Raw genomic sequence first — 13,686 nt, 5'->3', positions numbered from 1 at the left:
CCTTGGTTTATCGACCACGAATCTTCCAACCTATTCCCTTGTCCTTGATTCTCCATCCGTGTGGGCGGATCTCGAAGAACCAAATAAAAGTGATATGAGATCTAGGGAAAATCAACACAAACACGAAATTGTCTTGATCTAATCCTATGAATTAGGATAGAACAAGAACAAAAACAAAAACTCTAATCTCCCTCGTGCAAAGGCACGAAAACCAAGGCAAGAGGGGAGAGAGAGCGCTGGTTATGGCGGCTAGGGTTAGGATTTGTGATGTGTGGAGTGCTTACTAGGGTTTCCCATCTCTACACTATTTATAAGCATGGACTTGTTGGGCTAGGATGGGGATCCATGGAATGACTTAAGTGTTGGGCTCACCCATTAGATAAATTACTAATTAAATCAAATGACCCATGATTTAATATATTATCAATGGAATATTATTTTGTTCCACTAAAGAATAATATTGCACTCCCACTTAAATCACCAAATTACAAATAACTTGGGTCCATTTTATTTTATAATATTTCTCGCGTTTAAGATTATCTTGATCCGTCAATTTAATTCTTTTGTCTGCTATGTGACTAGAATTAAATTAACTCTCCAAAGAGTTTTTCTAGTTTGAAACTTTATTTATTATTCGTGGAATAAATTCCAACTGCGCAGATTTCTGAATAATAAATTCCTCTTTCAAACACCTCATTGGGGATCACCCTTTTAGGGATTTAATCATACCACACTGGGCACGCGAATTCTATGAAATAATATTCCAATACCTTCATGTTATTCAATTACTACCACCCAAGATATCATGAACTTGAGTTACGTACAAACTCTCACATATTGATAAGTCAAAGTGGCGTTTGATTGAATAAACAATATTGATATTAATATCATAGACTAGAAAATACTAAACTTTCTTAAATATATTCTTTCAGTAGATAGCAATAAAGAATACATTTCGGATTAGATCCTTTCAGTGCTTTACCACACCGGTGTTACTAATCTCTTCTTAGGTAAGAGAGAATTATCACAAACACCGCAACCGTACCAATAGGTAGCCAAAGCCTATATAGGTTGTGAATACGTTTTTCTTCTTACTAGATCCGGCCAAGTCCCCTACTGGAAAACTCATGAGGAGATTCATCGAATTTCCCTACTTGACCTTCTTAGTAAAAAGCCTTAGACTTGTTTATTATATTTTAATAATAAACCATTATATTATATTATTTATTCTCATAAATAGGTAAACAAGTGGACGTGGCGTTTCTCGTATACATGCACAAGCTGACTGTACAAAGGCACGTACGCTCGAAACATCTTTTAGTATACAAACCCCAACAGCATTGCCATTGGGAGTAAGTAGGTATTCAAACGTAAGCGAGGTCCGGATGGGAAGGTCAAATTGTTTAAAGCCAGATTAGTGGCAAAGGGATATACCCAAAGAGAAGGCATCGATTATGATGAGACCTTCTCACCCGTCGCTATGCTTAAGTCAATTAGGATTCTCCTATCCATCGCAGCCTACATGGATTGGGAAGTTTGGCAAATGGATGTCAAGACCGCCTTCTTGCATGGCAATCTTGAGGAAACCATTTACATGAAACAACCCGAGGGCTATGAGGTTAAGGGCAAGGAACACATGGTGTGGAAGCTTAAAAGATCCATTTATGGACTCAAACAAGCATCCAGAGCATGGAACATGTGTTTCGATGAAACTGTTAAATCATTTGGTTTTGATCAGTGCCCAGAAGAGAGTTGCGTATATAAGAAAGTTGAAGGTGCAAATGTGGTGTTCTTGGTACTTTACGTAGATGACATCTTACTAATTGGAAACAATAATAAGATGTTGTCGTCCGTAAGAAACTGGTTGTCTACCCAGTTTGAGATGAAGGACTTGGGAGATGCGGGACACATTCTAGGGATCAAAGTGATCAGAGATCGCAAGAAAAGAATGTTGTGCTTATCTCAAGAATCCTACATCGATACTGTACTACAACGTTTTAGCATGGAGAATTCCAAGAAGGGTTTTGTTCCTTTCAGACATGGAATTTATCTATCAAAGGAGATGTGTCCTAAGACACACACAGAGATAGAAGACATGAAAAAGGTTCCATATGCCTCGGCAGTTGGAAGTCTCATGTATGCTATGTTGTGTACCCAACCTGATATATGCTTTGCCGTAGGCATGGTGGCTAGGTATCAGTCGAACCCTGGCCAAGGACATTGGACTGCAGTAAAGAATATACTCAAGTACCTGAAGAGGACTAAAGAGTATGTTCTAGTTTACAAGACATCTGATCTATGTCCGATGGGGTACACAGATTCAGATTTTCAATCTGATCGTGATTCGAGGAAGTCTACTTCTGGTTATGTGTTCACCTTGGGAGGTGGAGCCGTTATATGGAAGAGTGCAAAGCAGAAATGCATTGCGGACTCGACCATGGAAGCCGAGTACATAGCTGCTTCTGAAGCTGCAAAGGAGGCTGTATGGCTCAAGAACTTCCTAAAGGAGTTGGGTATGATTCAGAGTTTGCCCAAGAGCATCACGGTATATTGTGATAACTCTGGAGCTGTTGCAAACTCAAAGGAACCACGATCCCATAAGGCAAGCAAACACATTGAGAGGAAGTATCATATCATTCGGGATATTGTACAGAGAGGTGACATACAAGTAGTCAAGATTGCAACAGAAAACAACCTTGCTGATCCTTTCACGAAAGCCCTCTCGGGTGGGACGTTCAATGGTCATATGGAAGGGATAGGTGTTAGATGCATTAAAAACTCAGACCTGCTTTCTCTATAAGTGGGAGAAATTGAAGAAAATTGACAGTAGTATACTCGAAAGCATGTTTTGAGTATAAGTGGGAGATTGTTGGAACATATATACTAAAAAGCATTTTTCGAGTTTATTTTGAATTTGATAAATTGCTTGTATATTGTAAACACTCTTCATTTAATGAGAATAATAAATGTTTTCTTCATACTGTGTATTTTACTTTAATGGGTATTGACCGTATTTAATTATATATTAAATTATATAATTAAAGCGCCGAAAAGTAAAATCAGTCTAAGTCTTCTACATTGAAGGTTGGGTCGTGGAACAGGTCATCACAGTAGGTGGCCCAACCGGTACCTTGTAGAAGTAAAACTTTTTCACAACCTAGATAGGTTTTGGCTACCTATCGTGAAAGGTTGCAGTGTCCATCCGAAGAGTCGTCTTTACCTTGAGAATGACTAGTGACACTGGTGTGGTATAGCATTGAATGAATCTAAAGTATAGACACGTCCTTGTTGCTATCTACTGTAAGACGATGTCTTGGAAATTTAATATTTCCTAATCTTTGTAATAATATATGACACACGTTATTTAATCATACGCTGCTTTGACTTATCAATAGGTGCGGGTTTTTCGTAAGCCAATATTCCTGATATCTTGGGTAGTAGTAATTAATAACTAGTATGGTGTCAGTTTTATTATTACATTGAATGGTGTGCCTGCGTGGTTTGACTATATCCCAAGAGGTGTTCGAGAGAAGTTCTATTATTCGGAAACCCGACCGGTTTGGATTTAATCCAAGAATAAATAGAAAAGGAAAAGTATATTTTGATATACATCTCGTACTAGACAAACTCTTGGAAATAAAAAAGATATTAATTAATTTAAAGTCTATAGCAGACTACAAATTAATTAATGGATATAGAAAGTCTTAGACACGGAAAATAATATATTAAAGAGGATAACCCGGATTGCTTGTAATCACGGATTGGATGGGCGGTCGGTATTTCTTCGATAGTGGCACAAGAAATATTCCATTGACCTTATATTGAATTATGGGTTATAATTTAATTGGTAAAGAAGGTCCAATTGGGGAGGCCCAATCCAAGCCCCATAGATCCCTAACCTAGCCCATCATAAACTCTATAAATAAGGATGTAAGGAGAGGAGACAAACACACATTACACAAAACCCAAACCTAGCCTCCAAGCTTGCAATTTTCAAGCTCCTCACTAATAGGAGATTTCGAAATTTGCATAGTGTGTGCAATTGGTTTTTCTTGTCTTCTCCTTCAAGTTCCTTATAATTTCTAAGAGATTCCTCCCACAAGGAATTTAGATCTATAGAGTTAAGGGTCATAGGCTAGAAGATCTTTGGTCTTGCATTCACAATCAAGCTTCAAGATCTACACGTGGAGAAGTAGCAAGCCACTTCGATTCTTTGGAGAATCATTGTTGTAAGTATTCAACATCATAATTTAATTTAAATTATGTGATTAATTGCGCAATAATATGTCTCTACATGTTCTAGCATGAAATTGAATCGACCCACATAATCACCTAAATAGATTCTTTTGTGAATTTATTTAATTTGCAATTTCCGCTGTGCGATTATCCCCAACACATATATGATATCGTTGGAATCCTTATGAAATTATCTTTAATTTGATATATGTTATATGAATTTAAAGTTTTGGGATTTCTTTTAAAAGTTAGTTATAACTAAACATGTAGTTAATTGACATTAATACCCTTATTGATATTTTTTTGGAATTAATCCTGTGGACTTATTGAAGTTTTTCGTTGATCATATTGACATTTAGGGATTAATGATCTAAGTCCTTAATTTGAATATCTAATGGCTATTATTTAGTTGTAGTTAGCAATTAAGTTATGAGTTAACAATATAACACTCCCCCGCAACTACTTGTATATGTACTTAATTTCTACTATAAACACCCTTCGTGTTAGTTAAGAAAGAAATAATAATTAATATTTCTTTAATATAAAAATACTCAACACTAAAAGTAAATTAAAATAAAAAGTATTCATATATCTGCTTTTGGATATATAATAAAAAAGGGAACAAGCTAAGGAAAAATAGTACTATTAAAGAAAAATAACATAAAAATTAAAAGATATTGCAAGAAATGTTAAATCAGTATTGGTAAAATATTTTCTCATGTTGTCCACATATCAAATATGGAAATGCTTTATTATTTTAATTTATTTTTTTCGTATATTAAATTATTTTACTGTCACAACATTGATGATTTACAATTAAATATACTCCGTACTTTAATTATGTAGTGTGTTAATTAGTATTACCATAAATAATTCATAATCTAAATCAATGATACTTTACTAAACTGATAAGAGTTAAAAATATATCCAACATTAAATAAGGATAAATTAGTCATAAAATTATATCCTAAAAATTAGAACTAAATTAAAGGATATTTTGTATATACAATTTTTGTTAATTTATGTTTACCCATCGACATAGAGTATATGTCATGGATTTTGGACAAAACATATGTGATTGAATTAATCATGGTTGGACAAAATATATGTGATTGAATTAGAGCATCCGCAATGGTTGGCTAGCGACCGGCTAGCCGATTCGTCGCGCTGGCCGATCGGCTAGCCGAACCATTGCAGTCAGCGAGAGCGAAATCGGCGAGCCGATCGGCGTGGGCTGGCCGATCGCTCGGCGCTGGCCGATGCGCTGGCCGCCATTGTGGCGGCCCGATCGGCCAGCGCCGAATTTTATTTTCTTTTTTTAATTCTTTTTTAAAAAAAAATTTAATTCTTTTTAAAAAAAATATTTCAATTTTTTTTTTTAATTTTTGAAAAACTATATAAACGCGATTTTCTCTATCTCTAAATTTCTGTACAAGAGCAACATCTAGCGATGGACAACAACAACTAGCCCAATACAAAATTAAGACCTAAAACAGAAACATGTCATACCGTCCGGACCCCCGTTCGGCTAGCGGCAAACTATAACAGATTCAAGGTGGCTCGTGTGTGGAAGCCCGGATTTTTTTTATTATGTTATTTTTATGATTTTTAGTTAATGTACTTTTTTTTATTTAAATAAAATTAATGAATTTTCCCGTATATGTGTCGTAAATTTAATTCCGTAATTTAATCGTAATTTTAATTCCGTAAATGTAGTATATTTTGAATTATTTTTATTGCGGCTGACCTAAATCTAATGTGGCAGGTGGATTTTTTAGTGTTGCTGACGTGGCAGGGGAGAGAATGGCTGGCCTATGGCTGACCTAAGACCATTGCGGATGCTCTAACCAGCATTTCTTAATTGATTGAATAGACATTAATTATCTATATGGAATGTTTGAATATTGGAATTAAACTATTTGAATAATGTTGACTTGATCTTATTTATTTAAGAAAAATATCAATGTGAATATTAGGGGTGAGAAACTTTCCTTATCATCCTAAGAACGTAGTTGACTGCTATATAATGGAGTACTCTAATTTTCAGTCCCGAAAAAGTTAGTTTGTTATAAAAAAAGTAGGATCGTTTTGTTTTGCTTAGATTTTAACTGACAATTTGTAATTAAATTGTTAATTTTAGGGGATATTGTTATAGAGTTGTGATTAATGAACTAATTTTAAAGATCGAACTAGAGACCAAATTAGGACCACTGGATCTAGTTTTTTTGATGAAATTCGATGATATATACTCCCTCCGTCCCGGATAATTCGGGTCACTTTGATCGGGCACGGATTTTAAGAATGGTAATGAAAAGTGGGTTGAAAAAGTTAGTGGAATGTGGGTCCTACATTTATATATTAGTTTTATAATAAAATGTGAGTAGAAATGAGTTAGTGGAATATGAGGTCCACTACCAAAAATGGTAAAAGTGAAATGGGACAAATTACGTGGGACGGATCGAAATAGAAAACTGGGACGAATTATCCAGGACGGAGGGAGTAGAATTTTTTGGTCTTCATTACAAGCCCAATTTACTTTTGCACTATTTTCGGATTTTTTTCGGCCTTTTGTCCTTTATAGTTTTAAGAAATATTTTAGTCTTTATATTTAATATTTTTCACCTTTTCTATTTTCTTTTTTTGAATTATTTATTTAATTTCATATTTATCTCTCTCATTCTCCATTTAATTTCATTTAGCAATAAAATATTTAATGCATATGAAATTAAAGATAATAATGAACTTGATATGTTATTTTAAAACAAATTTAAATAAAAGATAATAATTTAATTTCTTAAATTTTCTTTATTGGAATATGTTTTTGGACAAAATTAAAAACCGATATGCTTACATAAGTAGTACTCCACAAGAAGAAAATTTGCCTACCACACATCTTAAGAATAATGTTCGTATTTATACTTGCTATTAACAATAATGAAAATATATATTTTTATGTATATAATTATAAATCTTGTCAAAACGTTCATATACAAAAATATATTTAATTGTTTTTAGTTTATTTTTAATGCATATATATAATTAAAGCTCTTATTACGATCTTTTGTTTGGCATTTGTATTGAATATTTATAGTTAAATAAAATTAAATTGAGAATGAATAGTGAATGAGAGAGATAAATAAGAAATAAAATAATAAGAAGAGAATAAAATATGAAAAAATTAATTGAGAATGAATGAAAGAGAAAGATAACATAAAGAATAAAATATCTATTTAAACTAAAATGGGCCAAAGGGTAAAAATGTTTGAAAATAATGCAAAACTACCGCATACGAAATTAAGTGTTTGTCCAGAGACCTCTGATGATATAGTATTTTTTTTATTGAGTAAAGGTCAATTTTGGTTCTAAACATATGATCGATATATAAATTTGGTTCAAAACATTCACTTTTTGAAAAACGGGTCCATAACAAATGAAATTCGTGTCAATCCGGTCCATTTTTAACGGTTCCGTCAATTTTTAACGGTCAACCGTTAATTAGTGTTTTGTTGACCGGATTAGCAAATTTTTTATTACTGTAGCTATTTTTTTTTAATTTCTGAAATATTTGTAAAATAGAAAACCCTTGAATAAAAACATGAATCAAAATCAATTTTTTTTATTCTCCATCTCTTTTATTTCTTCTTCCCCACACCACCAAAACCTAATTTTCTTTCCCTACAACTTGGTCCAAAACCCGTCGGACTTGTCTGATATGGAGAGGTCGCACTGTTGATGGAGTTCCGGCGACAACGGCGGCCCATCGACGAGACGAAGCCATCACCATCAACCTCAGTTACCGTTTCCGACGAAGCAATTGGATTTCGATTTTGAATTTAGACTTTTGAATTTTGAATTTTGAATCTTGAATGTAAGTCCTTGAATCTATGTTCCTGAATTCTGACAATGTTAAAATGCGTATTAAGGTTTTGAAACGTGCACATAGCAATATGAATTACAATTACGTCGAAGATGAAGCAGAAAAATAGAAAAAAAAAATATCGTCAAACTAGTCCAACATATTCATTATTAATATCAAATACGTCCTGAACATTTACAATAATTAGATGACTAATAATCCGAGATTAAGCCTAATCGGGTCAAAATTTTGCTAATAGGCGGTTGACCGTAAAAAATTGACGGGACCGTTAAAAATGGACCGGATTAACACGAATTTCATTTGTTATGGACCCGTTTTTCAAAAAGTGAATGTTTTTTACCAAATTCGTATATCGGTCATATGTTTAGGACCAAAATTGACTTTTACTCTTTTTTTATTAGGTACTGAAAATATACACACATTGTCCAAAAACCTTTTGTAGTTCAGATTAGTATCAATACACATATCTTAATAGTATGTCAATATAATGCATGTACAATATCAATGTAATTGTGTTAAAATACTCGTATTATTGTGTTGATAATTTTAAAATATTATGTTGACATCACGAAAACTACAAAAATTACAAGATTCTAACATAATAGAAAAATGCTTAATTAATCATTATAGTACGGTTTACTATATACTCCATCCGTTCCTGAAAAAAGTATGAACTGTTAAATTTTTGTTCATCCCTAAAAAAAATAATCTTTCTAATTTTGAAAATTAAACTGCACTACTGATAATGTGGACCTCACTCTCCATTAACACTACTTTCACTATCATTTCTCTATCTCTCTTATATTACCAATTATGCATTAAAACTCGTATCTAATTAAATGTTTATACTTTTCAGGGACGACTAGAGATTATATAACTCAATTTTTAAAAATGCAATTTTCATTTTAATTATTTATACATCAAAATAAATGATTTACGAATGGTTTTTTCTAGAATACTTAATAGTGTAAAAGCAATATATAAAATAAAGTTGTAAAGAAATTAGTCATAAATTTATATTGCTAAAAATAGAACGACTTCAGAAAAATCAGTTCAGTTCGATTAAAAATTAAGAGACTGTATTTACGATAAAATGCCCTTTAGATTTAAAATTTGAGATATCCAAAGCTTTTGATAATTTCTCTCATTTGAGCAGATTTTTGCTTGATTTTATCAGTGGAAATAATAAGATTGGTGACAAAAATATTCAATTGTACTATTATCAATCATGAAAAGTAAACCCAGTAGTAACAATTATATTCGGATGCATTTGAACCTGATTATCTTAATTAGGCTCCGTTGTAGTCTAGGTAGTTAGTTTTGCGTGGGGAGAATTTTCAACAAATTATTGACTATTCAAATAGCAAGACAGAGTCTTCTCCATAGAAAATTCAACTAATTTGAACATCTATGCCAACTATTGCCAACAGCAAGACAGAGTCTTTCCTCAACAAAATGAGCCAAGAATTCTTCACAAATCTACCCTCGCACATCACCATCGACATCCTCTCCCGACTCCCCATCCCAACCATTCTCCGATGCAAATCTGTTTGCAAGCCATGGCTCCATCTACTCAACTCTCACGAATTCACCACCCACCATCTCTCCGAATCCGCCCCCGGCCTAGCTGTCTTTCAGTCTAAGATCACATCCGAAATCCACGAAATCTACGAATTTGAAGACGAGCTTGATCTTGATGTTGAGCACCGCTACAAACTACTCACAGCCTTCAAACTCCCTTCCCATGGATTGATCCAGGGCTCCGCCAATGGCCTCCTTCTTATCATGCCCCCTGAAGGCCTTTCCATATGCAACCCGATCACCCGCGAATACATGGACATCCGAACCCCTCAAGACTCCAACTACAAGCACCCTCAAAAGTTCACATTCGGATTCGGGGTGAGCACAAGGACTCGCCAGTATAAAGTGGTTATGTTTTCCCATGATCCAGAGAAAGATAAACGCCTCGGGTTTCTTCAATCCGAGTGCCACGTGTACACTCTTGGAACGGGGTCGTGGAGGAGAAGTGCGGCGCCATGTTTGAGCTACGGTAGTTATTGCAATGGGGCGTTTTTGAACGGGAATCTCCACTGGCTTGGGTTCGATGCAAACTCTAAGGCGTGGATTTCTTGCTTTGATCTTGAGACCGAGCTTTTAAGCACCATTTCTCCGCCCACGACTGATCAGCAGTTGCTCGTGGCCGACGTGTTTGCTTTTGGAGATAAGCTGTGTGTCTGTGACAGTTGGAGTGAAGATGAGATTGTGGTGTGGTTGATGGAGGAATACGGAGATGAGAAATCTTGGAGGAAGGAGTTTGTGGTGGTGAAAAGAGAGGATATGTATGGGGAATGTGTGGTTCGGCCAATCAAAGTGTTTAAAGATGGAGAGATGGCGATGTTGTGGGGAGATTTCTTTGTGTTCCATTGGTGTAGCAAGAGGGGGACTGTTTCGGAGATGAGAATGTTCGAAGCTCGTGGTAATTGTGCTCTCGATTTGATCCCTCACACCCCCACTTTTCTCTCTCTCTCCAAGAGTTTTGGGGCCATGGAAAATGTTAGCTCCTAATGATCTGAATTCCTATATAGTGAGTAGTAGTGTAGTACTATATGTCTCAACATCAGTATTTCTATATAAGTGCAAGTTGCCCTTTAAAGCACGTTTTTTATCAATCTTTATACAGTGTCAGCAATATCCTATTGATTTATCAACTACTTACTTACTTACTTACTAGATCAGTTGTTTATACACATGAAAAGATAATAAAAATGTTATTGCAGGTTGCAGTATTTTTGTGTATATCTTATGAGAATATATTTAGATTGAGTTGAGAGCTTAGCATGTAATCCGTTGTAGTCTAGTTGGTTAGGATACTCGGCTCTCACCCGAGAGACCCGGGTTCAAGTCCCGGCAACGGAATATTTTTTATTTTGAGACAGTATTTGTTAGTATTATAAATATGAATTGACTAAAGTACCCTTCAAACAAGATCGACTGATTTTGAAACAGTATTTGTTAGTATTATAAATATTTGAATTGACTAAAGTACCCTTCAAACAAGATCGACTGTTGTAATATTGGCTTAATATATTACTCTCTCCTCGGTTACTAAAAGAAATTTAAAAAACCATATTAATATATGATTAATGCAAGATTGCAAAAAAACCTAATATATATATATATATATATATATATATGTCGATCTCACGATGCAGAAAATTGGCTTAATATATTATGAAATGTAGGGCTGGGTAAATATACCGAAAAAACGGTATATCGATCGTATCGTATTGAAAAATATCGAAATATATCGAATTTTCGGTATACCGAAACTTTCGGTACGATACAATACCGTATCGAAAGTTTTCGGTATGATAACGATATGAATTTTCTTATACCGATATCGAATATACTGTATATATCGATATTATCGGTATACCAAAATATATCGAAAATCAATACGTATCGAGTTATCGATACATATCGTTTATACCATTTATATCGATAATAATAATAATAATAATAATAATAATAATAATAATAATAATAATAATAATAATAATAATAATAATAATAATAATAATAATAATAATAATAATAATAATAATAATAATAATAATAATGATAATAATATAATTTATTTTTTTAAGATTAAAAGTTTAAATCACAAATATATCCATATAACTTAATTATATTTTTTTTTATTATGAAGATGTGGACAATGTTTATTTTATTATGTTAAAATTATACTCCATTAATTTTGGTTTTATTTTTCAGTTTTGAAATTATATTTTTTGGTATAAAGGTATTCGAAATGGTATAAAACAGTATATCGTATGAAATATCAATATACGGTTCAGAACGGTATACCGAAGTTCGGTACGATATACCGAAATTTTGAAACGGTAACGGTATAGTTTTTTTCCATACCGAAACTTTCGAAACAAAATTTTTGATACGGTATATCGTATCGATCCAGCCCTAATGAAATGTAGTTGAGGTAAGATGGGTCTGTGTGGGCTGGCTTGTTAGCAACAATCCAGTCCAGGCCCATAATTGAGGCAACGCCGGGCCTGATCTGATCCATGTCTTCGAATTATTTTACACAATTATCTTATCGATTGTTGACTTCTACAGTTGACTAGTACTACTCGTAATTATCTCTTCTTTAAAAAAAGCATCTACGTGGGTTTTAGGGGTTGGTGATGGTAAAAGGAAAGAATCTACCTATACATGGACATGATAGAATATGGTGACCTACATCTTTCCAATTTACCTATTAATATTAACCATTTTATTGTAAATTCATTTGATGTTGGGGTTGGTGGTAGTTGAAATTGTGTCTTAATGTTGGAATTAACGGCTTAACTACTCTTTAAGTCTAAGACAAGACATTTTTAATTTCAACCCACATATTCATAATATAAATATTTTTACACATCTATTATCTGGTGGAAAATATAGAATAGGACATAAATTAATTGTGAGAGGAATGAGAATAACATTGGTATTGAACTACAAACCTATTGGATGATGAGGATTTGAGTTACCTTAATTAGGTATATGTATATGGGAAGATATGTGTGAGTTGTAATTTGGAAAACAAAGATAATTAGTACGATTCAATGCAGGAATCATAATTAATTAATGGTTTGACTCTACTAATGAGATGAGTAGGTACCATGTATCTTGAAACATCAGCTATACTTTGAATTATTCTTAATGATATAACTTAACTTGAAACATAAACATTAGATTATTTGTATAAACCCCAGATGTATCACCGATTAACTCTTTTAATTTTTCTTTGTATAAAAATTCGCAGTCATTAGTTTTGATGCAGCACCAAAACAACATCTCTCTAAGTAAAAAATACTTTTCTCTTACTTTGACCTATAGCAACTATCAAGATCAATGACATTAGGGTTTTGGATAATTAATTAAGGTAACTCACTCAATGTGCCGACACTATATCAGGATTCAGGTCATATAATTCATATTTAAACCGTAGTTTTGAAGCTGCACTGATTGCATTTTAACGTTACAGGTGTTTAAATCAAAAAGGGACAAAGGAATAATTATGTGGGCCAGGGGACATATAATATTAATCTTTTTTTCAAAACAAACAAACATTTAATAGTTATTAAATTAAAAGATGGCAAAGTGGTGAGCGCCACTTGATTGACTTGGATACCCATCAAATGCAAACCACTTTACCAGAAAATATAATGAGCGAGCGTTGTGGATAAGCATGCTATCACTATCTACATTCAATACCACGTACCTTAGATGAATTCCAAATTGGAAATCAAATATCTATAAAATATAGAAAGATAGAGAGATTGGATATTTTAATAATGCTGGTGGGCCAATAGGAAAATTTGTTGTCTCAGTTTGCCGCTTGTATTTGTTTATCCAGTTTGGATAGGATTGCATTTGCTAGTTCAGGAATTATTCAAAGAGGTACTGCTGCTCTTGAATCAATATCTCTTATTATTGTTATATTATCAATTCTATTATCTTGTAGGAGTATTATGTTTTTTGAGACATTATTCACATGAGAAGGCTACATAACA

The 13,686-nt window shown here is 33.5% G+C and overlaps 1 protein-coding gene, 1 non-coding gene and 1 pseudogene across 2 annotated transcripts; all 3 read left to right on the top strand.

Annotated features, from left to right (window-relative positions):
* Nucleotides 1-2,134: 2,134 nt before the first annotated feature.
* On the top strand, nt 2,135-2,800 carry LOC148933200 (secreted RxLR effector protein 161 pseudogene; annotated as a pseudogene).
* Nucleotides 2,801-9,531: 6,731 nt separating this feature from the next.
* Nucleotides 9,532-10,782, top strand: LOC125224540 (F-box protein At3g07870-like). Its single transcript, XM_048127954.2, has one exon. It carries the CDS (start codon nt 9,569-9,571, stop codon nt 10,676-10,678), a length of 1,110 nt encoding a protein of 369 aa, XP_047983911.1. The 5' UTR covers nt 9,532-9,568; the 3' UTR covers nt 10,679-10,782.
* Nucleotides 10,783-10,956: 174 nt separating this feature from the next.
* Nucleotides 10,957-11,029, top strand: TRNAE-CUC (transfer RNA glutamic acid (anticodon CUC)). Its single transcript has one exon. It is a non-coding gene; the product is annotated as a tRNA-Glu (tRNA).
* The last annotated feature ends 2,657 nt before the right edge of the window (nt 11,030-13,686 follow it).

This window comes from Salvia hispanica, chromosome 1 (genome assembly GCF_029641045.1).
Source record: "Salvia hispanica isolate PSC_SH4W2 chromosome 1, Shi_PSC_v1, whole genome shotgun sequence".
NCBI lineage: Eukaryota > Viridiplantae > Streptophyta > Magnoliopsida > Lamiales > Lamiaceae > Salvia > Salvia hispanica.
The sequence above is the reverse complement of the archived record's forward strand: the minus strand, read 5'-3'. Positions and strand labels throughout refer to the sequence as shown.